The 27,321-nt window shown below is 42.0% G+C and overlaps 1 protein-coding gene and 3 non-coding genes across 4 annotated transcripts; all 4 read left to right on the plus strand.

Moving 5' to 3' along the window:
* The first annotated feature begins 154 nt into the window (after positions 1-154).
* Positions 155-9,977, plus strand: LOC121571300 (eukaryotic initiation factor 4A-I). Its single transcript, XM_041882695.2, has 11 exons — positions 155-210; positions 1,600-1,651; positions 1,860-1,992; positions 2,631-2,770; positions 3,307-3,475; positions 3,968-4,077; positions 4,628-4,771; positions 5,575-5,712; positions 6,755-6,844; positions 7,466-7,545; positions 8,140-9,977. Exons 1-11 carry the CDS (start codon positions 188-190, stop codon positions 8,282-8,284), a joined length of 1,224 nt encoding a protein of 407 aa, XP_041738629.1. The 5' UTR covers positions 155-187; the 3' UTR covers positions 8,285-9,977.
* On the plus strand, positions 3,633-3,775 carry LOC121573101. Its single transcript, XR_006001980.1, has one exon. It is a non-coding gene; the product is annotated as a small nucleolar RNA SNORD10 (small nucleolar RNA).
* Positions 5,136-5,274, plus strand: LOC121573103. Its single transcript, XR_006001981.1, has one exon. It is a non-coding gene; the product is annotated as a small nucleolar RNA SNORD10 (small nucleolar RNA).
* On the plus strand, positions 7,700-7,842 carry LOC121573100. Its single transcript, XR_006001979.2, has one exon. It is a non-coding gene; the product is annotated as a small nucleolar RNA SNORD10 (small nucleolar RNA).
* Positions 9,978-27,321: the final 17,344 nt, after the last annotated feature.

Genomic DNA, 27,321 nt, shown 5'->3' on the forward strand with positions numbered 1-27,321 from the left:
CTCAAGTGCAAATAAACGCTATTATGCTGTCAATCACTTTGTTAATGACGTATGAGTTAGCCAATGACATGCCATGACGGGTGGAGTCAGAGTTGATTGATAGGGCGCTGCTGCAATGAAATCGCTAGTTTTCTCATCACGTTGACGTATATATAAGGTCTCTGCCACATTCTCTTCCTTTGTGATAATGTCGGCTGAATATGAAGACAGGTACAGTAAGGAAAGCACATTGTTAGAAATGTATTGTGTAATATTGATGAAATTGTAATTAGAAAAATATGTATTATCGTAACGCATAGTATATCAACATTTATGCGATGTTTGAAGCGATAATGTTGAACATATTTGTCTCGTTAAATAGCTGGCTAGCCCGTATGCTAACGTTAACTTAGCCAATGTAAAGGTCCCTCAATTCGGCCTTTTTAGATAACGAGTTACTCGTAATATATAACCAACATCATTTTATATTCGGTTGTAAAAGCGTACGAATTAAATGTATTTTTATGTTTGGAAAGCCGCTGCCAGAACGTGAACCTAATTTGTAGTAGGAGATACTGCAGTGCCGGCTTCTCGGCAAGCACGTGAGTGGCGAACTTGACTTGAGGCTGGTCTAACGTTAGGCCTTTCCGGTATACGCGTACCTGGTGTGGCTATTCAGTGTTATCTGATTTTGATAAGCCTCACTTTTGAAAATACGTCGGTATATTAATCCAAATATCTTGGTAAGGTCAACATGGTATCGTTAGTCAGCTAGGTACAGCTGGATGTCTCGAACGAAGTGCTTGGGGGAAATGTCACGCACATGGTCGCAGTTACCGGCGTGACAATTGCAGGCCTGATGATGATTATTTTACAATTGCCAGTTTTGTCTGACCTATTTATCAAATCCGAAGCGGATAGTTAGTGTATAAAAAAATGGTCTAGATGTGTTTACTTAATATTGATCAAGTTGACAATTCACGAGGGCTCGACATTGGGCCTAGTTGGCTATCTAGCAAGCTAATGCTTGACACGTAGATGATTACCAGCCCCTGTAAATCAGCAAAAAATATTTTCAAAGGGCTTACTTTAAATTTGAATATAACGTTAAGTCAGTTTTTTTTTACATCTAGCAATGTAATTTCAGAGTTCTGACACGTATTTTGCATGTTCAATCGTCGTTTACGCATTCCGCTAGCCAGCACTGGTATTCGGGCCGTGGGAAACGACCATCTTGAAATGTCTGAAAAAGAAATGGCCGCCTTTCTACCATGGGGCGTTTTTCTGGGAAAATGCCGCCCGCCCTCGACGTGTACTATACAATCTCCATTGTGCAATAATGCTTTTTAGTAATACTTACAGAACTTAGTTAGGAAACGGTTAACTTCCTTATTTTATTTTAATCACTTTCTAGTAGAAGTTTCACGTCTCCACCAGAAACAATTTCTCACTTGAACAGCCCCGCTTGTCCAGTGTAGCCTATAAGTAACCATATTTCTCTTCCTTACAAGCTTAAACACGTCAGCTTTACATTGTAAAATGTACATTGTTTAGTATGGCTGTACTGTTATCCCTCGGGGAATTAGCTGATAATGACTTCTGTCATATTTGATTTTTCAGACTTCCCAGAGATAATGGCCCAGAGGGCATGGAGCCAGATGGTATCATTGAGGTGAGTAATGCTTCAGTGTTACATCTGCTAAATTGGATGCAGAAGACAAGATATTCAAGAGCTCAAGTTACAGCTTGATAATGTGTGATCTCTGCTTAATTGAATGCTAAAACGGTAGATATTCAGTAGATAGTAAAGTTTCAAGTCACACTGGATAAGTGTTTGCTAAATTACTCAAATATAAATGCTTATCTTCTACTTTCTACAGAGCAACTGGAATGAGATCGTGGACAGTTTTGATGAGATGAACCTGGGCGAGAAGCTGCTCAGGGGAATCTATGCCTATGGTTTTGAAAAACCCTCCGCTATCCAGCAGAGGGCCATCCTCCCTTGTATCAAGGGTGAGTACTCAACCACACTCACTCTTCAGATGGTTAGGCATAATGGTCAAATTGTTTATCTTATAAACCGTATGAGATCATTCAACAAACTCTTAGGAAAGCATGAGCAGTGACAGTACAGCATGATAACTGCAGTGACTAAAATAAACCTTGTCAGCTTGAAAAGACTACTAACGTTCACTTAAGCCAAAGGAACTAAAACTGCTGAAGTCACAACTTCTGCTTGACTTCAATCCCCTTGTCAACTGGGCAAGGCAGTGTCTTCTAATGGCACTGAGTCTTATATCTGCCAAGGGAAGAGTGAATGAGTCCATATTCATCCCAGTCATCTCTGTTCAGTGAGGAATAGGCTGGTTCATGCTATGGACACAAATGAAACTAACGAATGTAGTGCATTTTGACTTTAATTTACTGACCAACTGAAAACAAACTGGTAGTGGGTGGATAATATTTAGTTTGGTATGTATGCTTGTTAGCTGACGTTCTAGTAAAAAAGCATGCGTTCAAGCACACCCAAAATAGTTGCGGTGCTTACTAACAATATAGTAAATGTAATGGGGGGGTAAAGATGTGCCACTATTATTAATTTTTAATAAAGAGCTGACATTGGCTTTATCTCCCATCCTACCTGCCCGCAGGTTATGATGTGATTGCACAGGCTCAGTCTGGTACTGGGAAGACTGCCACCTTTGCCATTTCCATCCTGCAGCAGATCGACATGGAGCTGAAGGGCACCCAGGCCCTGGTTCTGGCCCCCACCAGAGAGCTGGCTCAGCAGGTACGTACGGGCGGGTACTTCAGTTACTTGACAGAAATGTAACTAGAATACACCATAAGTCATGTCACACCGTTCTAAACTTGTAGCCTCTTGTGTATGTTAACCTCATGTCCCCTGTCAACTGGGCAAGGCGGTGTTCTCTAATGGCACTGAATCTTATATCTGGCAGGGGAAGAGTGAATGAGTCCATATTCATCCCAGTCAACTCTGCTCAGTGAGGAATAGGCTGGTTCATGCTATGGGCACAGATCTATAAAACTTGTAGTTTACGACAGTTTGTATGACAGGAAATAGTGGCCAAACCTGAGGTTTACAAGTCAACCGGGCCAACGATTTTTCCTGTAATGGGCTACACATGCTTCACAATACTGATGCCAGATGAATCTGGAATAAAATATTGTCACTAAAACTGACTTTCCTTCAAACCAAAACCACCTCAGTTATTCTAGTCGCACCTCTGACACAAACCTCTCCGATCAGGTGTCAAAACAATACCCCTTTACCTAATACACATTTCTCTCCTTCCCTGTCAATAGATCCAGAAGGTGATCCTGGCCCTAGGTGACTACATGGGAGCCTCCTGCCATGCCTGTATAGGAGGGACAAACGTCCGTAACGAGGTCACCAAGCTCCAGGCTGAGGCCCCTCACATAGTGGTGGGGACCCCTGGCCGCGTGTTCGACATGTTGAACCGCAAATACCTGGGTAAGCGCCTCTCTAGTGGTTGACCAATTGTTTAATTGACGATCGATGGTTGAAGTTGCGCTTGGAGTGAGGCCTTTAAATATTTAATTTAGCGTATGCGAGCTTGTACATTTTGAGTTGGTGTTTATATTGAGTGACAGGGTAGGGTTATAGAGCTGTATAATGATTAAATCCATGCGTGTCAACTGACTCTGGAACCCCCTGAGTGTTCTAGTTCTGCCAGTCAGCGTTCTGTTGGCTGGTGTGTTCTAAACCTCAGGGCTCTGGAACTCATGATCAGATTCCACACTGGCTGAATACAGCATTCAATGACTCAGCACTTGTTTTTGTCAAATAGCAGGAAAAGTGTTGAAGGTTCATGGGGCGTTCCCCACCCCTTTCATCCCTCTTAACATGACTAGTGGTGATATTACCAGTACAGAAGTAATTAATATTTGTAGATGCGTGTTTTAATTGGTTCTAATTGTATCCCTACACCTTCCCTCCATCTAGCCTCTAAGAACATCAAGATGTTTGTGCTGGATGAGGCAGATGAGATGTTGAGTCGAGGTTTCAAGGACCAGATCTACGAGATCTTCCAGAAGCTCCCCACCAGCACACAGGTACGTCAATCTGAGTAGTACCAACTTTAGCTAGACATATTTGACAGGTGTATCTGATGGGGTTGACGTTCACTAGAAACATTGTCATGGTTCATTGCTAAAGGGAAGTATGGACTTGATGCAGTGGTGCTACACTGAAAATGTTCACACACTCCCTATACTATGGGGCCAGAGATAACTCTCCTCCCAGCTTGTGTGCTGTGTCAGGAATGAAGGTCTTTGGTAGAGAATCTAGAATCTGCTCTCCACAGTGACTGGGCTCTCAGTCCCTCTTCACGACTTAATAGCAGTTTACAATTTATACAACCAGTTATCACAGTCACTCGTTTTGAGTTTAGCATTGCCTCTTCCCTGAGGTTAAACTGTAGACTGTTCAGGGGAATGTTGATTGACTTCAACATGCCTAACAACCTGCACCCTATTCCCTCTGTAGTGTACTCATTTTAGTTACTATATAGGGAATTGGGTGCCACCAAGTATTAGCTAGTATGGACATAAGAGATTTAATATCTATATCATTAATTACAACTATTGCCTTTAACCCCGCCAGGTGGTGCTGCTGTCTGCCACCATGCCCCAGGATGTCCTGGAGGTCACCAAGAAGTTCATGCGTGAGCCCATCCGCATCCTGGTCAAGAAGGAGGAGCTCACCCTGGAGGGTATCCGCCAGTTCTACATCAATGTTGAGAAAGAGGTGAGGTTGCCCTTAGGCACAGATCTAGGATCAGTTAAAGGTGGGGTTGGGGAGTTGTATGTAGAAGTAGCCCTTAGGAGAGTTTAGAATAGGCTTAACTTTGATTGTACCTACAGTCAGTATTGGTTCTCATTTTTAAAGATGGGTTTTTACAGGGCAAACTCATCTTTTCAGACAGCTGTCATGTGTACACTTGGTTCAACTTAATTGAAAGAAACTCTGTACCCTTTACTGAGCCAAGGGTACAAAAGCCCCACTAAGTAGAAACATGACATCTTAGCTCATCACAGAACCATTGGAATGGTGTAAACCCCCCGCTGTAAACATTTAAACTATTGTTTTTTTTGTTGCCAGTATGAGCATGGCTGTCTTATGAAACTTGTGCGTGTCAACTGATCCCAGAATCCCCTGGGGCTCCCGGTGGCCTGGGTTGGCGTTCTGTCAGCTGGTTGTTCCTGGGCCTCAGGGCTCTGGGGGCATAATCTGACTGTCACCCTGAAAACACACCCCTCTATTAGACAAATACCCTACAGTGGTTATTGGCTCTTGGGCATTAGTTTTGACTACGTATAACTTCTCATGAGACTTGTAATATATTATAGGATAAGTTGTTGACCTGCAGGACTAAGGTAGAGGAAAGTTGAGAACTTTGGGAAGAGGGTGTCATTCACTCACGATGACCCAGCACAAGTCTACCTAACACTATATTGTGCAAGAATAAGTGTTTGCAGAACTGGTGCATCGATGCTATATTCCATTGCTTTGTCATCCCCTGACCTGTTCCTTAATGTCTCACCTGTTAGGAGTGGAAGCTGGACACCCTGTGTGATCTTTATGAGACACTGACCATTACCCAGGCTGTGATCTTCATCAACACCAGGAGGAAGGTGGACTGGCTCACTGAGAAGATGCACGCCAGGGACTTCACAGTCTCTGCTCTGGTGAGAGATGATAACCCTGAATTTAAAGTTACATTCTCAAGCTATGTCTGTAGCCTAAAACTGCTCTGGGTAAGAGGCTAACAAGGCTATAAAAAAAGAAGTTAGGAATCATTGCTTGTATAAATGCTTCTGTTGAAGTAAACTGAACTCGGGGCTTCAGCCATGGCCTGAGAATTCAGTGGGGCGGCAGGTAGCTTAGTGGTTAAGAGCGTTGTGCCAGTAACCGAAAGGTCGCTGGTTCTAATCCCCGAGCCGACTAGGTGAAAAACCTGTCGATGTGCCCTTGAGCAAGGCACTTAACCCTAATTGCTCGTGTAAGTCGCTCTGGATAAGAGCGTCTGCTAAATGACCAATTTATTTATTTAATTTAACTAGTCTGTCGCTGTTCTTACTAGACTTGGTGGCGAGTCGAGGTTGACTGAAGCTATATCTGCGAATTTTTTTTTTTTTTGTAAGACTCCCTAGGGCTTTGATTGCCATGTTCGGGGTCACAATTCTAAGAATACTGACCTTACAACTCTGCTCTGATTTCATTAGCACAGCTATGTCAATGTGGGTCTGTCCCATTAGAAATGGAATAACTCATTTATTTCTATGCTCTGCCCTCATCTCCCCTGTCAACTGGGCAAGGCGGTGTCCTCTAATGGCACTGAGTCTTATATCTGTCAGGGGAAGAGTGAATGAGTCCATATTCATCCCAGTCATCTCTGTTCAGTGAGGAATAGGCTGGTTCATGCTATGGGCACAGATGTATACAGCTTAGTATTTGCACATTGTGTATTATTTTGATGCAAAACCTCAAGTCTAACTCCTGTAGTTAGACCTCTATCTACCTCATAAGTCTTTTCTTCCAGCAATCAAATGGTTATGGCTTACTATTCACCCTAATAACTTGTTTGTCTATAAATTCCATTTTACTTTTAGATTTGTTTGTTAAATATGACTGCACTGTTGTAGCAAGGAACCCTAGCAAGAACATTGCTAAACATGTGTATGCGACCAATAAGATTTGTATCTGTAGCTCATGTCTATTCTCTTCCAGCATGGAGACATGGACCAGAAGGAGAGAGACCTGATCATGAGGGAGTTCCGTTCAGGCTCCAGTAGAGTTCTTATCACCACTGACCTGCTGGTAAGTCACGTCCTGTCATGCTCTAATGGTTCCCCACCCCACTTCCTGTTAATTCAGGGCCAGAGATAACTCTCCTTCCAGCTTGTGTGCTGTGTCAGGAATGAAGGTCTTTGGTAGAGAATCTAGAATCTGCTCTCCACAGTGACTGGGCTCTCAGTCCCAACTCACGACTTATTAGCAGTTTACAACCTTTCGCTGATGTAATTTTTTATTTTCTTGCTGTTGACTGAAGCAAAGTAACTAAAGTATTGCACAATATGGTGTTAATAGGTGTATTGCACAATACATTGTTCCACTGTTACCACACCCTCTAGTCTAGATGGCATCATGGTATTGCTCAGGAGTTAAACTAGTTGGCATGATCCTCAATTTCCATGGAAAAGTCTGGCTTCCTCCAATGTCTAAAGTACAGTCCTCTTTTACGGTGCCTGGTTTTCAACCTTTATACATTTGTACTGTATGACATGACTGTTCTCTCATTGGCCTCCTGGCCCTAGTTTTACTATGACTGTCCTCTGTGTCCCAAATGGCATCTTATGCAATCAGTCTTTGTCTTTAACTGTCTGGTTGCCTTAACCTTAATTTGACTGACTGTCCCCTGTCTCTCTCCTTGTCTCCCAGGCCAGAGGTATTGATGTCCAGCAGGTGTCCCTGGTGATCAACTATGACCTGCCCACCAACAGGGAGAACTACATCCACAGGTGAGACTTATACTACAGCTCTCAGCATGCAGCATTAGAATTGTGAACGTTATTGTCCACAATGTGGAATTTTTTGACTTCACGGGTGGTTGACATAAAAGCAAACGACATTGATACCAGGTCACCCGTGTGTTTGACATGCTCAACTATAGCTGTGTAATGATGAAATCCATGCGTGTCAACTGACTCTGGAACCCCCTGAGTGTTGTAGTTCTGCCAGTCAGCGTTCTGTTGGCTGGTGTGTTCTAAACCTCAGGGCTCTGGAAATCATGATCAGATTCCACACTGGCTGAATACAGCGTCATGTAGTTTGATACTAGTTGGTTGAAATTGCAAATCCTTTCAGTGTTCAGTGAGGTTCATTCAGTGGGTACAAAATATTTTAAGTACTAAATCGGGGGGGGGACAAATGGGTAAATGTTTGATCAATCGTTACGTAATGGTATGAATGTATAGCTCTTTTCCAGTAGCTCAATGCACTTAACATGTAATGAAGGGGCATATCTACCTGCAACAGTCACAATTCAACTACATGTCACCCTAAAGAGATGGAACTAAATATCCAACCTAACTTCTGCTTCTCTCCTCTGTCAGGATTGGTCGAGGGGGTCGTTTCGGTCGTAAGGGCGTTGCCATCAACATGGTGACTGAGGAGGACAAGCGTACGCTGCGGGACATCGAGACGTTCTACAACACCACCGTCGAGGAGATGCCCATGAACGTGGCTGACCTCATCTAGTTTCCACATTCTAGAGGATTCCGTTCTGCCCCAGATCCCGCCCCCTTCCATCTCCGTCCCAAACCTTCTCTCCCCCCTCTACAACACTCGGCTTCAACAAAATCCAGAACAAACGTTCCCCTGTCCCTTCAAATAAGGATCACTCAGATCCCTGGTCCCTGCCGTTTACCACCTTTACCTGGTATCCGATAGGATCCTTCTAGATCCCTCCCCCTCTTGACCTGTGATCCGATCCTGTTTCACCATGATTCCGGTCCTTGACCTAGTGGTATTCTAACCCAATACAAATAATTGTACTCTTAACTGGGGGGTCCTGTCTTGTCATGGCCCATTTACTTTTGAGTCTGTGGTTAAGCTTGTTTGAGTCCTACCTAACCCCACCCACACCTTGTCTTTCCAAAGTCTAAAATGTCTTCTGTTTTGGTGGGTTGGTTCATTGTTGGTTTTTAAACTCAACTCCCTGACATGATGGGACAATCGCGCTACTCAGACTGAAGTTTAGAACTGAATATGGTCGTTATTAAAGATTACCCCATATAGTTGGATAGAGGCCACATCATTCATCTTTACCACAATGGCTTCTGTGCCCCCTCTATTCAACTCTATGGCCTACCCTGACCTGACTATCCAAGTTCTGGTTATGATATCCACTCTACCCCCAAATGATGCAATTTAGTGGCATTTGTGTATGTGGGGGAAAGTGACATGCTTTTATGCTGACTATGGCTGTCTGATTGCACCATATACCCTATATAGTGCACTGTAAGCAATAGGGTGCCATTTTGGATGCACCCTCCTTACTATTGTGAAGTGTATCATTGATCTACAGTCAGTGGGTGTTGCTAATTCTTCAGTAAGTGTGCAACAGTAAAACTATACTATGGACCTTTTGGGCTTGGAGATGTGTTATTACATTACCATTTGCCAGAATAGTGCTTCTAAAAAGACTACAATGTATCAACTGAAATTGGTATCCAACCCTATTCTCTCGGTGGTTAAGGGGCTTCAAAGAATTAAAAAATTGTATAGAAAAAGAAAAAAAACAAGCGATCATGAATGAGTATGAAATGTTTTCCCCCTTGATCTTGATGTCTGAGCTCTCTGCTGTGTGATTCTCTTGTTTATATTTCTGCTTTATCCTGTATAGTCCCAAGTTGTGAGGTAGCATTTTATTATTTTGGTTTGAGACCTGCTCATTATTGGTGGGGTGCAGGGAAACTGACCGCACACGGCTGAATAGGATATGGAGGGAGATTACAATCCATACCCTGTTTCAAGCTGTCACAAGAACCCTGCTGTGGGGATTTGAAAGGCTAGGTATGTTTTGTTCTTTCCAGAAATATCTGATTTAGAAAAGGTGGTGTCACTTTTGTAACCTACCTCACCAAACTGTTGGAGTGGTCTTTACACATAGGACCAAACTACAAATGATTGCGTATATATAGAGATTACTATTATAACAATGTCTTTTTTCAGTTTAAAAAAATTGACTCATTGGGTGGGAGGGGTGGGTTGAAAGGGATGTGGGGATTTATTGATTGGTCAGTGCTATTTTTAAAATGTGATTATGAAATTTGTTAACCTTTTTTTGAGACGGAGGCCGTGTATTAACTTTTCTACATTGGGTTCTGTATAGTATTTATTTTAATGGTCTTAAATAAAATAAAGGTATTTCTCCTTTTTAACAAGTTAACCATGGTTCAAGTTGCATTCATGTAATCTACTTTTGCACGTTGAGGTCCAGAAGTCATATACCAAAGAGCCTAGTATTTGTTTGATAAATCTTAAGGGGAAATCAAGTTGTACTCCTAAAGAGTGGTGATGGTGGGTTACAATGTGCATTCATATCTATGTTCACACATTTTAGGTTAAACTTAGTATTTGACTTAAAGGGATACTTTGGGCAATGAGGCCCTTGATCAACTTCCCCAGAGTCAGATTACCTAGTGGTTATAATTTTATGTCTGTACATTATGTAGGAAGTTGCCAGTAGTTTAAAGACCCAGTGCTAACACTAATTAGCACTGGCTCACAAAACTACAGCCAACTTCCTTCATACTGGAAAGATAAATGTATCCCTTTATTGATAGTCCTTTCGAAGAGTGACGGTGGGTTACAAAAACTGGTACTGTTTGCCACCTTAAGTTACCATGGTGGTTCAAGTGCATTCATATCCACTTTCACATTGGGGCAGTTGTCCATACATCTTCAGTAAACCTATGAAAGTAAGTCCTGAAGAATGTTATTAGTCCATGCGAGATGGACATTTGTCTTCTGCTTTTATCCAAGCCCCCTGATGTATGCACGCACATTAGGTTGGAGAGGCTGGCACCAAATGAGCAATTTTATAGGGGGTTAATTAAGTTCCTTGCTCAACGGAATACCAGTTTTTGGTGGGTTACAAAAATGTGTACTGTTTAAAATCACCATGGGGCAACAAGTATAAACCAAGTCAGGTTGCCTAACTTTTAAACTACAATTTTACATTTTAGTCATTTAGCAGATGCTCTTATCCAGAGCGACTTACAATTAGTGAGTGCATACATTTTTCCATACTGGCCTCCCGTGGGAAACGAACCCACAACCCTGGTACTGTAATGGTATCACTGGTGTCTTGTGACTAGGCTACTATCCTGATCCTCCCATCAGGAAGATCGAACAAGGCTAACTAAAAGATGGCACCTTCAAGTAAGTAGGTATTTTTCAAGTGGCTCTAGTCTAGTGATTAAACAGATATTAACAACATAAAGCATTCACTTTTGCTACATTTCCATGACACCTGCATGCTACTGAAACTTGCCCATGATTCCTTGGTACTACTAGACCTGTTATCTTGAAGCAATTGGGCTCCCTGTGAAAACAACCTCAGTAACAGTTACACATCTTTAAGTAATTTCCCTGTGATACATGCATGGCACTGTCATAGTTGGGTTGATGTGTTGCTGGTGAAAATACATAGTAACAGATTGACATATTATTAGGCATCATTAACTTTGACTAGGCTACTTACTACATTTCCTGTCACAGTTGGCCAGTTCGTCGTATGGAAAATAAGTGCAGTGTAAAAATAGTATCAGAAATCAAACCTTAAAAGACAAAGATGGTTTTATCAGATTCATTGAGATATTTCAGTAGTTAATTTGCTCCAGGGGTACTGTACTACTATGGTTATGTACTACAACACATTTCACTGCAGCTCTGACAAACATTAAAAAAGAAAAGGAAAACAAAGCTATCATGTTGGCTCCTGACTCAAAGTCATTTGTTCACAGCCATGGAAAGTTATATTCCTAGGAAAGCTGTCCTATGTATGAAGTCAGAGTTTAGAGGTGTAGTTTTGCTTGATGACCACAAGATGTCGGTTTCTGATAGGAAACAAGTCCACTTCAGCAAAAGTTCATCGGAATGTGTCGCCCATCTCTAGCTACCCCAATAAACCATGTGTATGTGCTGCTGTGTCTGTGAGTGCTTCTTCTGGAGAGAGAATGACAGTGCATTCAGATACATTTTGATACTCACCAGCCATACTTAAATTCTCTCCTTGCCGTTTTGATTATTGGTATTTTGTATGTAAGCCTGTTGGTCAGTTAATCTACCAGCGTCTCTCTCAACGTCCCTAAATAACATAAATTATAGCAGCAGCTATTCAAGCCCAAAGGCATCTTTATTCAAGATTCCTCAACACACCAGGACACACACACCATTTCCCTCCACCTGTCCCCCAATGCACTCTCCCCCAACTTCCCAGCACTCCCCATTCATTCACTCCACCATAGACCTCTCTTTCCCCTTCCCAAACAAACAGGTCTGAGTGCTCCACTCCCCAACTCCCCTATACATTTACATTTGGCTGACACCTCATCACAACATGTTATGTTTCTGTATGTTATTATACGTGTTCACTCAGTCACAGTGTAGGTGGCCCAATGTCCAACCCGAACCACTTTCACTACTCTGGGTCTATCTGTCTGTAACCCCCAACTGCCACCTCTCTCTCCCCCCTGCTCGATTGTGGGGCAGAGGATTATGCGAGTGGGAGGCTCGTAAAGGGCCTGCCAAGGTCTTTCTGGGCTGTGACGGATGGCTGGGAGACTGAAGGCAATATTAGCATGAGAAGAGAAGAGGGAGAGCGAGAATAGAGGGCCATTCAATGGGCCTGTCAGAGATGACTGAGGAACAACCACCCTCCTTTCCATCCCTCCTTCCCTCCCTCCATGTCCTTCTCCACCAGCACCAAAAACCCACCACCCTTCTCTTCTTTTCTTCAGCCAGCTCCCTCTCTCCTCTGTCCTTTCTTTCTCATTTTCCTCCTTCACTCCTTCAACTCTCTCTCTCCCTCCATTCTTATTCTCTTCTTTCTTTCTGTCGTGTTCTTTCTCTGCCCCTCTCTAATCTATCTTTCTTTCTTTTTTAACCCCATTTCTTAGTTGATTTCATCCCACTTAATTTCTGTTCGTTCTCATTTCCCGTCCTTTCCATCAAACCCAGTGTTATTGGGTGTGATTTCCATAGCATTTGATCCTCATTATTTGGTCTGGTGCAAATTAATTTGATAATAAAGCCTCAGATAGGGTTTAGATATACCCTGCCCTGAGTGGGACTCAATGGCTATGATGCCATGCTAAGCTTCTTAAATGCACATTGAGTGACTGACATCCACTTCGGTAAAGGGTGTCAGAGGAAAATGTAGTTTTATGAATAGAATTGTAACTATATTAATATAAATGAATCATAAAGAGAAATGTGACTTTCAATAATGAGATGGTCCATGGTATGATCATTTTAAAACAATTCCATATGTTAGTAGATATTGCCATCTATAGGCTTAGACTCTAGGGGGTTAATATAAATGAATCATCAAGAGAAATGTAACTTTCAAGAATGACATACAATGCCGTCAGAAAGAATACATACCTCTTGACTTATTCCACATTCTGTTGTGTTACAGCCTGAATTCAAAATTGATTTTTTTTAAATGTCCACTCCCATCTACACACAATACCCCATAAATGAAAACATGTTTTTAGAAATGTTTGCTAATTTATTGAAAATGAAATACAGAAATATCTCATTTACATAAGTATTCACACCCCTAAATCAATACATGTTAGAATCCCCTTTGGCTGTGATTACAGTTTTGAGTATTTCTGGGTAAGTCTCTAAGAGCTTTGCACACCTGGATTGTGCAATATTTGCACATTATTCTTTTGAAAATTCTTCAAGCTCTGTCAAGTTGGTTGTTGATCATTGCTAGACAGCAATTTTCAAGTTCTGTCATAGATTTTCAAGCTGATTTAAGTCAAACCTGTAACTAGGCCACTCATGAACATTCAATGTTGTCTTGGTAAGCAACTCCAATGTATATTTGGTCTTGTGTTTTAGGTTATTGTCCTGCTGAAAGGTGAATTAATCTCCCAGTGTCTATTGGAAAGCAGACTGAACCAGGTTTTCCTCTAGGATTTTGCCGGTGCTTAGCTCTATTCCGTTTATTTTTATCCTAAAAAACTCTCTAGTCCTTGCTGATGACAAGTATACCCATAACATGATGCAGCCACCACCATGCTAGAAAATATGAAGAGTGGGACTCAGTGATGTGTTATGTTGGATTTGCCTCAAACATAACGCTTTGTATTCTTTGCCAAATTTTTTGCAGTTTTACTTTAGTGCCTTATTGCAAACAGGATGCATGTTTTGGAATATTTGTATTATGTACAGGCTTACTTCTTTTCACTCTGTCATTTACAGTGGGGAGAACAAGTATTTGATACACTGCCGATTTTGCAGGTTTTCCTACTTACAAAGCATGTAGAGGTCTGTAATTTTTTATCATAGGTACACTTCAACTGTGAGAGACGGAATCTAAAACAAAAATCCAGAAAATCACATTGTATGATTTTTAAGTAATTAATTTGCATTTTATTGCATGACATAAGTATTTGATCACCTACCAACCAGTAAGAATTCCGGCTCTCACAGACCTGTTCGTTTTTCTTTAAGAAGCCCTCCTGTTCTCCACTCATTACCTGTATTAACTGCACCTGTTTGAACTCGTTACCTGTATAAAAGACACCTGTCCACACACTCAATCAAACAGACTCCAACCTCTCCACAATGGCCAAGACCAGAGAGCTGTGTAAGGACATCAGGGATAAAATTGTAGACCTGCACAAGGCTGGGATGGGCTACAGGACAATAAGCATGCAGCTTGGTGAGAAGGCAACAACTGTTGGCGCAATTATTAGAAAATGGAAGAAGTTCAAGATGACGGTCAATCACCCTCGGTCTGTGGCTCCATGCAAGATCTCACCTCGTGGGGCATCAATGATCATGAGGAAGGTGAGGGATCGGCCCATAACTACACGGCAGGACCTGGTCAATGACCTGAAGAGAGCTGGGACCACAGTCTCAAAGAAAACCATTAGTAACACACTACGCCGTCATTGATTAAAATCCTGCAGTGCACGCAAGGTCCCCCTGCTCAAGCCAGCGCATGTCCAGGCCCGTCTGAAGTTTGCCAATGACCATCTGGATGATCCAGAGGAGGAATGGGAGAAGGTCATGTGGTCTGATGAGACAAAAATAGAGCTTTTTGGTCTAAACTCCACTCGCCGTGTTTGGAGGAAGAAGAAGGATGAGTACAACCCCAAGAACACCATCCCAACCATGAAGCATGGATGTGGAAACATCATTCTTTGGGGATGCTTTTCTGCAAAGGGGACAGGACGACTGCACCGTATTGAGGGGAGGATGGATGGGGCCATGTATCGCGAGATCTTGGCCAACAACCTCCTTCCCTCAGTAAGAGCATTGAAGATGGGTCGTGCATGGGTCTTCCAGCATGACAACGACCCGAAACACACAGCCAGGGCAACTAAGGAGTTGCTCCGTAAGAAGCATATCAATGTCCTGGAGTGGCCTAGCCAGTCTCCAGACCAGAACCCAATAGAGAATCTTTGGAGGGAGCTGAAAGTCCATATTGCCCAGCGACAGCACCGAAACCTGAAGGATCTGGAGAAGGTCTGTATGGAGGAGTGGGCCAAAATCCCTGCTGCAGTGTGTGCAAACCTGGTCAAGACCTACAGGAAACATATGATCTCTGTAATTGCAAACAAAGGTTTCTGTACCAAACATTAAGTTCTGCTTTTCTGATGTATCAAATACTTATGTCATGCAATAAAAGGCAAATGAATTACTTAAAAATCATACAATGTGATTTTCTGGATTTTTGTTTTAGATTCCGTCTCTCACAGTTGAAGTGTACCTATGATAAAAATTACAGACCTCTACATGCTTTGTAAGTAGGAAAACCTGCAAAATCGGCAGTGTATCAAATACTTGTTCTCCCCACTGTAGGTTAGTATTGTGGAGTAACTACAATGTTGTTGATCCATGCCCAGTTTTCTCCTATCACAGCCATTAAACTCTGTAACTCTTTTAAAGTCAGCACTGGCCTCATGGTGAAATCCCTGAGCGGTTTCCTTCCTCTCCGGCAACTGAGTTAGGAAGGACGCCTGTATCTTTGTAGTGACTGGGTGTATTGATACACCATCCAAAGTGTAATTAATAACTTCACCATGCTCAAAGGATATTCAAGGTCTGCTTTTACATTTTCTACCCATCTACCAATAGGTGCCCTTCTTTATGAAGCATTGAAAAACCTCCCTGATCTTTGTGATTGAATCTGTGTTTGAAATTCACTGCTTGAGGACCCTTACAGATAATTGTATGTGTGGGGTATAGAGATGAGGTAATTATTCAAAAATCATGTTAAACACTGTTATTGCACACAGATTGAGTCCATGCAACTTATTATGTGACATGTTAAGCACATTTTTACTCCTGAACTTATTTAAGCTTGCCATAACAAAGGGGTTGAATACTTATTGACTCAAGACATTTCAGATTTCCATTTATTATTAATTGGTCAAAAATTTCGAAATTCCACTTTGACATTATGGGGTATTGTGTGTAGGCCAGTGACACAAAATGTCAATTTTATACATTTTAAATTCAGGCTGTAACACAATAAACGTGGAAAAGGTCAAAGGATATGAATACTTTCTGAAGGCACTGTATATCCCAAAACACTTGTGAGAATGACTCCCTTTTAATAATAAAAGTTTTGATATCCAAGAAAAAAATATATATTTTACATTTATGTCATTTAGCAGACGCTCTTATCCAGAGCGACTTACAGTTAATGAGTACATACATTTATCATACTGGCCCCCCGTGGGAATCGAACCCACAACCAACTGAGCTACAAGAGGCCTACCTATATTTCTGGGCTTTTGACACGTGATTATCAGCCTCTTAACGCAGTGTGGTAAAGCCATATTTATTTATTTTAATCCCCAACAAATTCCCCCTGATCGAAAACCTCTCACTATCCCTCCATCGGGGTTGACATATTAGTAATGACGTGCTAGATTCGACACTCCACACTGGCTTAACGCGTTCCTTATTCTATTCGCCGTTACCCTCCCGTCGCGCTGCGCATTGTCATGTATAAATGTGCTGCTAATTTATCACCAATGCAAACGCGCCAAACAGTAGTCGGGGAGCGCACAGCAGTGCGGTAGGCTTCCGCTACCGTCTAGAATCATCAACTGTAGGCTACAGTATCGCTCATCAACACCTGCTTTGAGGGTGGCAGATGCGTCTCAACACATTTGTCCAGGAAGTTGTCTAATCTCTCTCTCTCTCTCTCTCTCTCTCTCTCTCTCTCTTTCTCTCTCTCTCTCGCCCAGGGCGAGCGAGAGAGAGAGAGAGAGAGAGATTAGACAACTTCCTGGACAAATTGTTATGCTGTAAAAGTGAAGGTAAAAAATTTAGCAGTAGAAAGCCTAATCTGTATATTTGACCTTTCAGCTTCCATATCACATCAAAAAATGTCAAGCAGAACCGAAGAAAAGTAATGACAATGACAAATGGTTTGATGAAGAATGCAAAAACCTAAGAAAGAAATTGAGAAACCTATCCAACCAAAAACATAGAGACCCAGAAAACCTGAGCCTACGCCTTCACTATGGTGAATCACTGAAACAATACAGAAATACACTAAGGAAAAAAGAAGGAACAGCATGTCAGAAATCAGCTCAATGTCATTGAAGAATCCATTGACTCTAACCACTTCTGGGAAAATTGGAAAACCCTAAACAAACAACAACACGAAGAGCTATCTATCCAAAACAGAGATGTATGGGTAAACCACTTCTCCAATCTTTTTGTCCCTATAACAAAGAACAAACAGCAAAAAAATATACATGATCAAATGCAAATCTTAGAATCAACTACATTTTACATTTTAGTAATTTAGCAGAGCGACATACAGTTAGTGAGTGCATACATTTTCTTACTGGCCCCCCATGGGAAACGAACCCACAACCCTGGCGTTGCAAGCGCCATGCTCTACCAACCCACTGGATTCTCCAATTACATTGAATGAACCTCAGGACAAAATACAAACCCTCCAACCCAAAAAGGCTTGTGGTGTTGATGGTATCCTCAATGAAATGATAATATATACAGACCACAAATTCCAATTGGCAATACTTAAACTCTTTAACATCATCCTTAGGTCTGGCATCTTCCCCAATATTTGGAACCAAGGACTGATCACCCCAATCCACAAAAGTGGAGACAAATTTGACCCCAATAACTACCGTGGGATATGCGTCAACACAAACTTGGGGAAATCCTCTGCATTATCATTAACAGCAGACTAGTTCATTTCCTCAGTGAAAACAATGTACTGAGCAAATGTCAAATTGTCTTTTTACCAAATTACCGTATGACAGACCACATATTCACCCTGCACACCCTAATTGACAAACAAACCAAAACAAAGGCAGTCTTCTCATGCTTTGTTGATTTCAAAAAAGCTTTTGACTCAATTTGGCTTGAGGGTCTGCTATACAAATTGATGGAAAGTCGGGTTGGGGGAAAAACATACGACATTATAAAATCCATGTACACAAACAACAAGTGTGCAGTTAAAATAGGCAAAAAACACACACATTTCTTTCCACAGGGACATGGGGTGAGACAGGGATGTAGTTTAAGCCCCACCCTCTTCAACATATATATCAACGAATTGGAGAGGGCACTAGAAGTAAGACAAAAATAATGGTGTTCCAAAAAAGGTCCAGTTGCCAGGACCACAAATACAAATTCCATCTAGACACCATTGCCCTAGAGCACACAAAGAACTATACATACCTCGGCCTAAACATCAGCGCCACAGGTAACTTCAATAAAGCTGTGAACGATCTGAAAGACAAGGCAAGAAGGGCCTTCAATGCCATCAAAAGGAACATAAAATTCGACATACCAATTAGGATCTGGCTAAAAATACTTGAATCAGTTATAGAACCCATTGCCCTTTATGGTTGTGAGGTCTGGTGTCCGCTCACCAACCAAGAATTCACAAAATGGGACAAACACCAAATTGAGACTCTGCATGCAGAATTCTGCAAAAACATCCTTTGTGTACAACGAAAAACACAAAATAAAGCATGCAGAGCAGAATTAGGCCGATACCAGTTAATTATCAAAATCCAGAAAAGAGCCGTTAAATTGTATAACCACTTAAAAGGAAGCGATTCCCAAACCTTCCATAACAAAGCCATCACCTACAAAGATGAACTTGGAGAAGAGTCCCCTAAGTATGCTGGTCCTGGGGCTCTGTTCACAAACACAAACAGACCCCACAGAGCCCCAGGACAACAACAACAACACAATTAGACCCAACCAAATCATGAGAAAACAAAAAGAGAATTACTTGACACATTAGAAAGAATTAACAAAAAAACAGAGCAAACTAGAATGCTATTTGGCCCTAAACAGAGAGTACCACCCATACGTAAAAATGTATGCGCACATGACTGTAAGTCGCTTTGGATAAAAGCGTCTGCTAAATGGCATATTATTATTATTATTAAAGTGGCAGAATACCTGACCACTGTGACTGACCCAAACTTAAGGAAAGCTTTGACTATGTACAGATTCAGTGAGCATAGCCTTGCTATTGAGAAAGGCCGCCGTAGGCAGACCTGGCTCTCAAGAGATGACAGGCTATGTGCACACTGCCCACAAAATGAGGTGGTAACTGAGCTGCACTTCCTAACCTCCTGCCAAATGTATGACCATATTAGAGACACATATTTCCCTCAGATTACACAGATCCACAAAGAATTTGAAAACAAACCCAATTTTGATAAACTCCTTTATCTACTGGGTGAAATACCACAGTGTGCCATCACAGCAGCAAGATTTGTGTCCTGTTGCCACAAGAAAAGGGCAACCAGTGAAGAACAAACACCATTGTAAATACAACCCATACTTATGTTTATTTATTTTCCCATTTGTACTTTAACTATTTGCACATTGTACAAAACATGTAATATGACATTTGAAAGGTCTTTCTTCTTTTGGAACGTCTGAGTGTAATGTTTACTGTTAATATTTATTGTTTATTTCACTTTTGTTTATTATCTATTTCACTTGCTTTGGCAATGTTAACATACGTTTCCCATGCCAATAAAGCCCTTAAATTGAAATTGAATTGAAATTGAGAGACAGAGGAGCAGAGAAAGGAGCTGAGGTGTGAAGATAATTATATACAATCCCCTTCATTGTCTCTTTTGACAAGCTTGATATTACACATCCGCTTTGGTTTTGTCATATTTAGTTGTGTGTTGTTTTTGAAAGTTCCTGAATAATCATCTACAAAGAGGATAGGTTACAGGGTGTTGTTATATAGGCATGTAGGCTATTGCAAGTATAGACACGAGTTTCAAGAGTGTTTAAAATCATTAAAGGAAAGGTTAGCCTACTTTAGCCTTAGGCCTATGCAAGCCTAAACTGTAGCCCAAGTAACATTATAGACTACTAACCACTAACATTATGACAGAAATCTTATACCTATACCAAAGAAATTATGTTTAAGTTAAAAAAACATCTATTATGTAGCCCACATAAGGTAATGTTATGACTATAACTACTGTTCCCTGAAAGAGGTAAACGAGGTACAACACAACTGGGTGATTCTCATGAAACCATGATGCATCTGCAAAGATCAGCTATCATTCTGAGGACTAAGATGTCTAGTTTTTGGCAGTGTCTTATTTTAAATACATTTTAGGCGAAAAGTAGTGCATTTCACCCCAAATTCTCATTACTGAAATGCGTTCGGATTAAATTCTTGGGTCATTTTATAAAATGGTACTTTATTTGAAAAAAAACACAAAATCTGTTTTTGTAGTTTGTGTATAAATTATAGAAATTGTATACTACTTGAAGTTTACATTAAACTATCATATGTATTACGTACAAACACAGTATCTGTGGACATGTGTCTCATTACCGTAACACTTTTCCAAGTTCCTGTAAAAACTCCAATCAGTTTTTAAATAAAGTTTTATTCACCCATGATGCATAATCTAGAGGAGTAGAAGTTAGGTTAATTTATTCTGTTATATGCCTTCAGAATGAGGTTCTTATTCTCAAACACCCCTTTTACCTCACTTGGCCTTATCATTACCGAAACGGCTAAAAAGCTAACATTGGGAAAAAGTCTGATTAAATGTTATTAAAATTGTATACTTTCATTTAAAATAAAAACATTTTCAGTATTATGTTTAACTCAGGCCTTTCATTCGGGGAGCAATGTGAAAAAATATTAGAAATTCATTTGCTTATTACTTTTTTTGGCTGTTACATTAAATAGACTTTTGTGGAAATTGTGGTGAAATGCATAATATCTGATCCAAAAACATAATTATAATTATAATTATGAAATAGATAAGTAAAGATCCTAATCTCAGTGATCCAAGAGGACATTTACACTTGAGATTTTTTGGGTCAAATGTCCGTTTCGTAAAAATGACCCAACTACGGGGAGTTGCACTCTCGCAACTTCGATTGAATAACTAAATTCATGCCTGACAAGGCCAGTGAAATCTGAGCCTCGCTGGAAGCCCTGCCTTCATAGCCGCGGGAAGTGAGGGTGATGAGAGTGCTGCAGCAATTATCTGAGGACAGAAAGGGTGCAATGATAACGCGTGGAGGTCCCCAACACGTTTAGCCGAGGCTAAAAGCCATTAGCAGGGATGTCTTGTAGGAGAGGATCTTCAGGTGCACCAACTCCAGAGGCTCAAACGGGGGCACATACAGCGCCTCCAAAACCAGAACCAAATTCCATGTTTGCGCAATAGGTTTAGAGACCATTCTGAGACAGCGCACACCTTTCAGGAATCGCACAACCAGATCTGACCAGCACATGCCGGGGTTCCTAGCCTGGATGTGTGTAACACCACTTGTTCCCTTGACTCTGGTGCTATCAGCCAATCGTCCAGATAGGCCAACACCAGTGGAGGCTCCTCAGAGGAAGAAGGGGAGGACCATACACCTCAGTGAATTTCATAAAAATAAAAATCGTAAAACATTTATCCTTTGTAGATAAAACTATACTAAATATAATCACGTCACCAAATAATTGATTAAAACACTATTTTGCAAAGAAGGTCTACAGTAGCCTCAACAGCACTCTTTAGGGTGGCACCATGGTGTAGCCGGAGGACAGCTAGCTTCCGTCCTCCTCTGGGTACATTGACTTCAATACAAAACTTAGGAGGCTCATGGTTCTCACCCCCTTCCATGGACTTACATAGTAATTATGACAACTTCCGGAGGACATCCTCCAAACTATCAGAGCTCTTGCAGCATGAACTGACATTTTGTCCACCCAATCAAAGGATCAGAGAATTAATCTAGTACTGAAAGGCATAAACTACAGCTAGCTGGCACTGCAGTGTATACATTGTGGTGAGTAGATGACTCAGAGAGAGAAAGACAATAGTTGAACAGTTTTGAACAAATTAATTACTTCCAAAATGAAGGAGAAGCAAGAGAGAAATAGAGAGAGCAAGAGATTGTCATTTTCTTTCAGTTTCACTTACTTAGCTAGCAAATGCAGCTTGCTAGTTTAGCCTTCTGAAACACCCTGCTCAACCAGAGGGATGCTATGTTAGCTAGCTGGCTATGACTTTCATAACACAACACTGGAACTCTTCCAAGTCAAGGTAAGCTTTTGGTTTTACTAATTTATTGTCACCGGGGCCCGCCGGTGTAACTGCTTACTGATTGTACACTGTAACGTTACTGCATGATTGTAGCGGGTTTACTAACGCGTTAATTCTATTAGCTATGCTGACTATGACGTTACTTTAGCTAATATGGCGACAACGATGTAGGCTGTGTGTAGCGGTTTGGCTTGGAAAGGTTTTTTTGCCTGGCCACATACAGCTGATGTGTTGTGCACTGAAGTCCACAAGCGAAGGGAAGAGGTGAGAGGAGGAGAGCGCATAGATGCAAATAATACAACGTGGCTGCTATGAAAGTGAACTGTGTTTACGCGTGATCAGGGGTGTATTCATTCCGCCGATTCTGTTGAAAAACGTTTCTTAAACGGAAGCAAACGGAACAAAACGAGGATAAACATACCTGAATTTGTCCAATAGAAACTCTCGTTTGCAACTGTTGGACTAATGATTACACCCTATATCAGCTAGATGAGGGCAAGAGTGTGCAAGGCGGTATTGAATGTCACTGTCTGTCCATGTGTCACTGTCTGTCACCTCAAATTTGTCTCTCAACCTGTGTGCACCTACGTTGTAAACTTTCATTCATAGGCTAGGTTGTAGCAACCTCATGATGGGTATAGGGAAAATTTGAGTATCATGTAGTAGCCTAAACCTATCGCTGTTACATTGAACTGGGTGAATGGAATATGAATGAGAGTCATCCAATATGCTTTAATAGAAATAAGGCCATGCTCATGAAAAAAAAAAATTCCTCCCTCATCTTAAACGGCACTGACCGCCACTGGCCAACACTCTCAGCCGCTGGCCCCTCGTGGGTGCCAGAGCCGCCTCCACTACCATTGTAAAAGGTGCAAGGCAAGAGGGACAGACCTAACGGAGGACAAAAAACTCGTAGGCTATTGCCTCATAATGGAACCTCCGAAATGTCCTGTTACCGGGGTACATGGGCACATAAAAATAAACATCCTTCAGGTTGATGATGGTGAACCAATCGCTGGGACGCATGGACCATAACAGGCACTGGTTTGTGAGCATTCTGAATGTGCAAACCCTCAGGTGCTTGTTTAGGGCACCCAGGACTAGAATGGGACGTAAGCCACCGTCCCTTTTTGGAACCAGGAAATACCGACTGTAATAGCCATCCTCGGCCTTCGACAGAGGAACCACCCGTATTGCCTGTTTCTGGAGAAGGGAGGATAAATTCTCCCTTAACACTGGTGCTAAGGCCAGGGGAACATCCAACGTGATGACGCCGCAAAAACGCAGGGGCGTACAACAAATTAAAGCCTGTATCCCGACATCACTGTTCCCCGGGACTCGCAAGAGGAAGTGGCGGCGAAAGAGATGCTAGCGAGGCGGCGTCATGACGAGACTACATCGGCGAGCAAGTAGACTGCCATAGCCCTGTTTTGTTGCCGAACGTGCAGTCACTGGAGAACAAACTAGATGAGCTCCGTTCGAGACTATCCTATCAACGGACATTGATATACAACTCGCTGGTTTTTCTATGCATCGTCAAGAAAGTTCTACAGCTGCAGAATGTTGACTGGCTGCATCACCACTTGGTACGGCAACTGCAAGGCAACCGACCGCAAGGTGCTACAGAGGGTGGTGAGTATGGCCCAGTACATCATTGGGGCCAAGCTCCCTGCCATCCAGTACCTATATACCAGGCGGTGTCAGAGGAAGGACCAAGCCATAGACTGTTCTCTCTGCTACCAGTGCACCAAGTCTGGATCCAACTGGACCCTGTGAGTGTGTGGGTAGAGTAAAATAAAATACAAGAGTCAACTCAGATAGTCTGTGTAGCCATTCTGTTAGCATTCTTAAGGCTTGGGGATAGAAGCTGTTCAGGAGCCTGTTTGTGTCAGACTTGAGGCACCAGTACCGCTTGCCATGCGGAAGCAGAGAGAACAGTCTTTGGCGCTTGGGTGGCTGGAGTCTTTAACAATTTTCCGGGCCTTCCTTTCACACTACCTGATATAGAGGTCCTGGATGGCAGGGAGCTAGGCCCCAGTGATGTACTAGGCTGTCCGCACCCCCCTCTGTAGCGCCATGCGATCGAGGGCGGTGCTGTTGCCATACCAAGCAGTGATGCAGCCAGTCAACATGCTCTCAATGGTGCAGCTGTTTGTTGTTATTCGTTATTCACTATTTATTCCTTGTGTCACTATATGTATTTTTTTTAATTATTTTTTAAAAATCTTTATCTTAACTCTGCATTGTTGGAAAAGTACCTGTAAGTAAGCATTTCACTATTAGTCTACACCTGTTGTTTACGAAGCATGTGACAAATAAAATTTGATTTGATGTAGCTTATGAGTAGAAATCAGATCGAAACCCATATTTAAGTGATTAGCGAGCTCTAATAGCAAACATACAGTACAATAGCACAGGTGCTGCCGCACCAGTCAATTAGTATTGAGGCAAGGCCCGGGACAATGGAGTGAGTGTTTGGACTTTTGTCAAGCAGTAGGAATGGAAAACCTTGTTGCAACTTGCTGCTGCAGATTTAAACTTTCAAGGACTTGAAAACAGGATTTTAACATTGACAAAGAGTGGCCTAGGCAAAGTGGTGGGTGGTGCATTTACAGTATGTGCCTGTGGTGGTGGTGTTGTGTGTGTGTGTGTGTGTGTGTGTGTGAAGGGAGAGAAAAAGAGTGAAAGAGAGGGGAAAGAGACTGTGTGTGTGCGTCCGTGTGAGAGTGTGTGACTGATGCAGAGGTCCTGAGTTGGCGAGTTGTTTTTGTACAAAAAAAAGGAGAAAGAAGAAAAAAAACAGACTGGGCAAAACTGAATATAAAAGAGAGCGAGAGAGGGAGCGAATGGAAAAGAGGAGAGGCGAAAGGGAGGGAGGGAGTGTTGGAAAAGACTCCAAAGGGGGTTGTCTTGGAAACGGAAACGGCAGAGTGGAGCCCCACAATCCCCGGTTTGATTGGCGTCTGGGCGTTACTGTCAGTCACGAACAGAGAAGACCAACACCTGGCTTCACCATACAATACACTCACACACACTCACACACACTCAAACACACCTGGCAGCACCATACAGAATACACTCACTCTCTTCACACACACACACACACACACCACACCTGCAACCCAAAGGCCTAAAACACACAAACACCACTCACCATACAAAACACACACACACTACACATACTCACTCACTTACACACACACACTCTCTAAGACTTGTCACCCCCCACCAAGATGCACACTCTCATACACACCTGCGCTCCATAGGCCTATACAGAACACACACAAACACACACTAACGCAACATACTGTACACCTGCACCAAACACACTCTCTCCCTCTAACACACTTACACACACACACAAAACACTCTTCAACACACCTGCCATCAAGCACATGCACTTAAACTCTTGCAGACACTGAGGAACCCAGAGAGAGAGAGAGAGAGAGAGAGAGAGAGAGAGAGAGAGAGAGAGAGAGAGAGAGAGAGAGAGAGAGAGAGAGAGAGAGAGAGAGAGAGAGAGAGAGAGAGAGAGAGAGAGAGAGAGAGATTTATAACTTATTTCAGTCAGGTGTCAGCCAGGTTACTCTCACAGAAACTGTCTCACCTATTGGGGGAACACACATACATACACACACACACCAACAGGTTATGACGTCTGGCAGTCAGGTGCCAGGTGACTCTCACAGAAGCTGTCTCACCTATTGCTCCTCTCTCACCTGAGCTGAGCTATTCCCATGGGTCACCTGGATGCTAGAAACCTCAGAGAGCAACTAAAGACTGTCAGCAGATTCTAAACTTCACGGTGACCTGACGGGCTGTTTCAAAGTACCAAACATCACTTTTAAAGTGCATTGAATATATTGGTAAAATGAAAGCGCCAATTTACTGCATACACTAGGTCTATATTATCCAAAGATAACCACTTAAGCAGTTCATCCTTATTTGACCTTTTGATGGAGCTTGGAGAGGACCATAGCCCTGTAGTTATAGGCTGGACATCACTTGAATGATGACAGGTCTGTATCCTTTCCTTTCAAAATAATGGTTTGAAAGGAAGGAGGAAGTTGGGTACTGGGTAGATAGAGAGACAGCATGCCCCTCGTAGGTTTGGGAAACATTAACAAAGACCTATTCCATTGGAACTGCAGCATAAGAAAAACTTCTATTTGGCCGAACCAACAGACCTTTTCCTCATTCTCATGGAACCCCACCGTAATTCTATGCTCCATTGTTAAGCCTATCAATACCATGTATAGAAGCCATGGACGTCTTTATAGGCTAACAATCGTTTGAACGATGTCAGACGTCTAGAAAACGAGCAGACGCACTCACAGACACAACAAACTGTGTTGATTCATTTGGTAAACGTAGTTTGTCATTGTGGCTGTTGTTGTTGTAGACTGAAATAGGAGAGTTTGTGTGACTTTTGTTCCAAGCGCAATAAAAGTATCCTTGTATCCAATAGCCTAAAATGATTGTCTTGAAATGATGATGAAAATAATAAAAGTCGATTAAATATGTTAAAATATATTAATGTTTGATAATTTGTTTACATTTGGTCCGTTTTGCTCGTAATCATGGAAGCACAAAAAAGTAGATATATTTTATGCACACCCATTCATGCGCATGCTGGCTGTGTGCCAAACTGCCAATGCCATGATTTTAAAACTCTTTATTATAAATAATTTGAGCTCAATTCACACTTTTAAATGAGTGTATTCGGGATTATTACTTTTTCTAATTGAAAAGCTCCCCGTCTCTCTCACACACTTTCTATCGCTCATCAACAAGTGCTCCACTCCTCAGTGCCTCCAGCACATGCAGCTCGCGTCCCCGCCTATAATTATGCAAATGTGCGCGCGCACGGGGGAAGCCTATAGCGCTCCGGGATTGGTCCGGACCCTTCGAATACAATTATCTCTGAAAAACCGCACGATTGAAAGGGAATAA

This window comes from Coregonus clupeaformis, chromosome 8 (assembly GCF_020615455.1).
Source record: "Coregonus clupeaformis isolate EN_2021a chromosome 8, ASM2061545v1, whole genome shotgun sequence".
Taxonomy (NCBI): domain Eukaryota; kingdom Metazoa; phylum Chordata; class Actinopteri; order Salmoniformes; family Salmonidae; genus Coregonus; species Coregonus clupeaformis.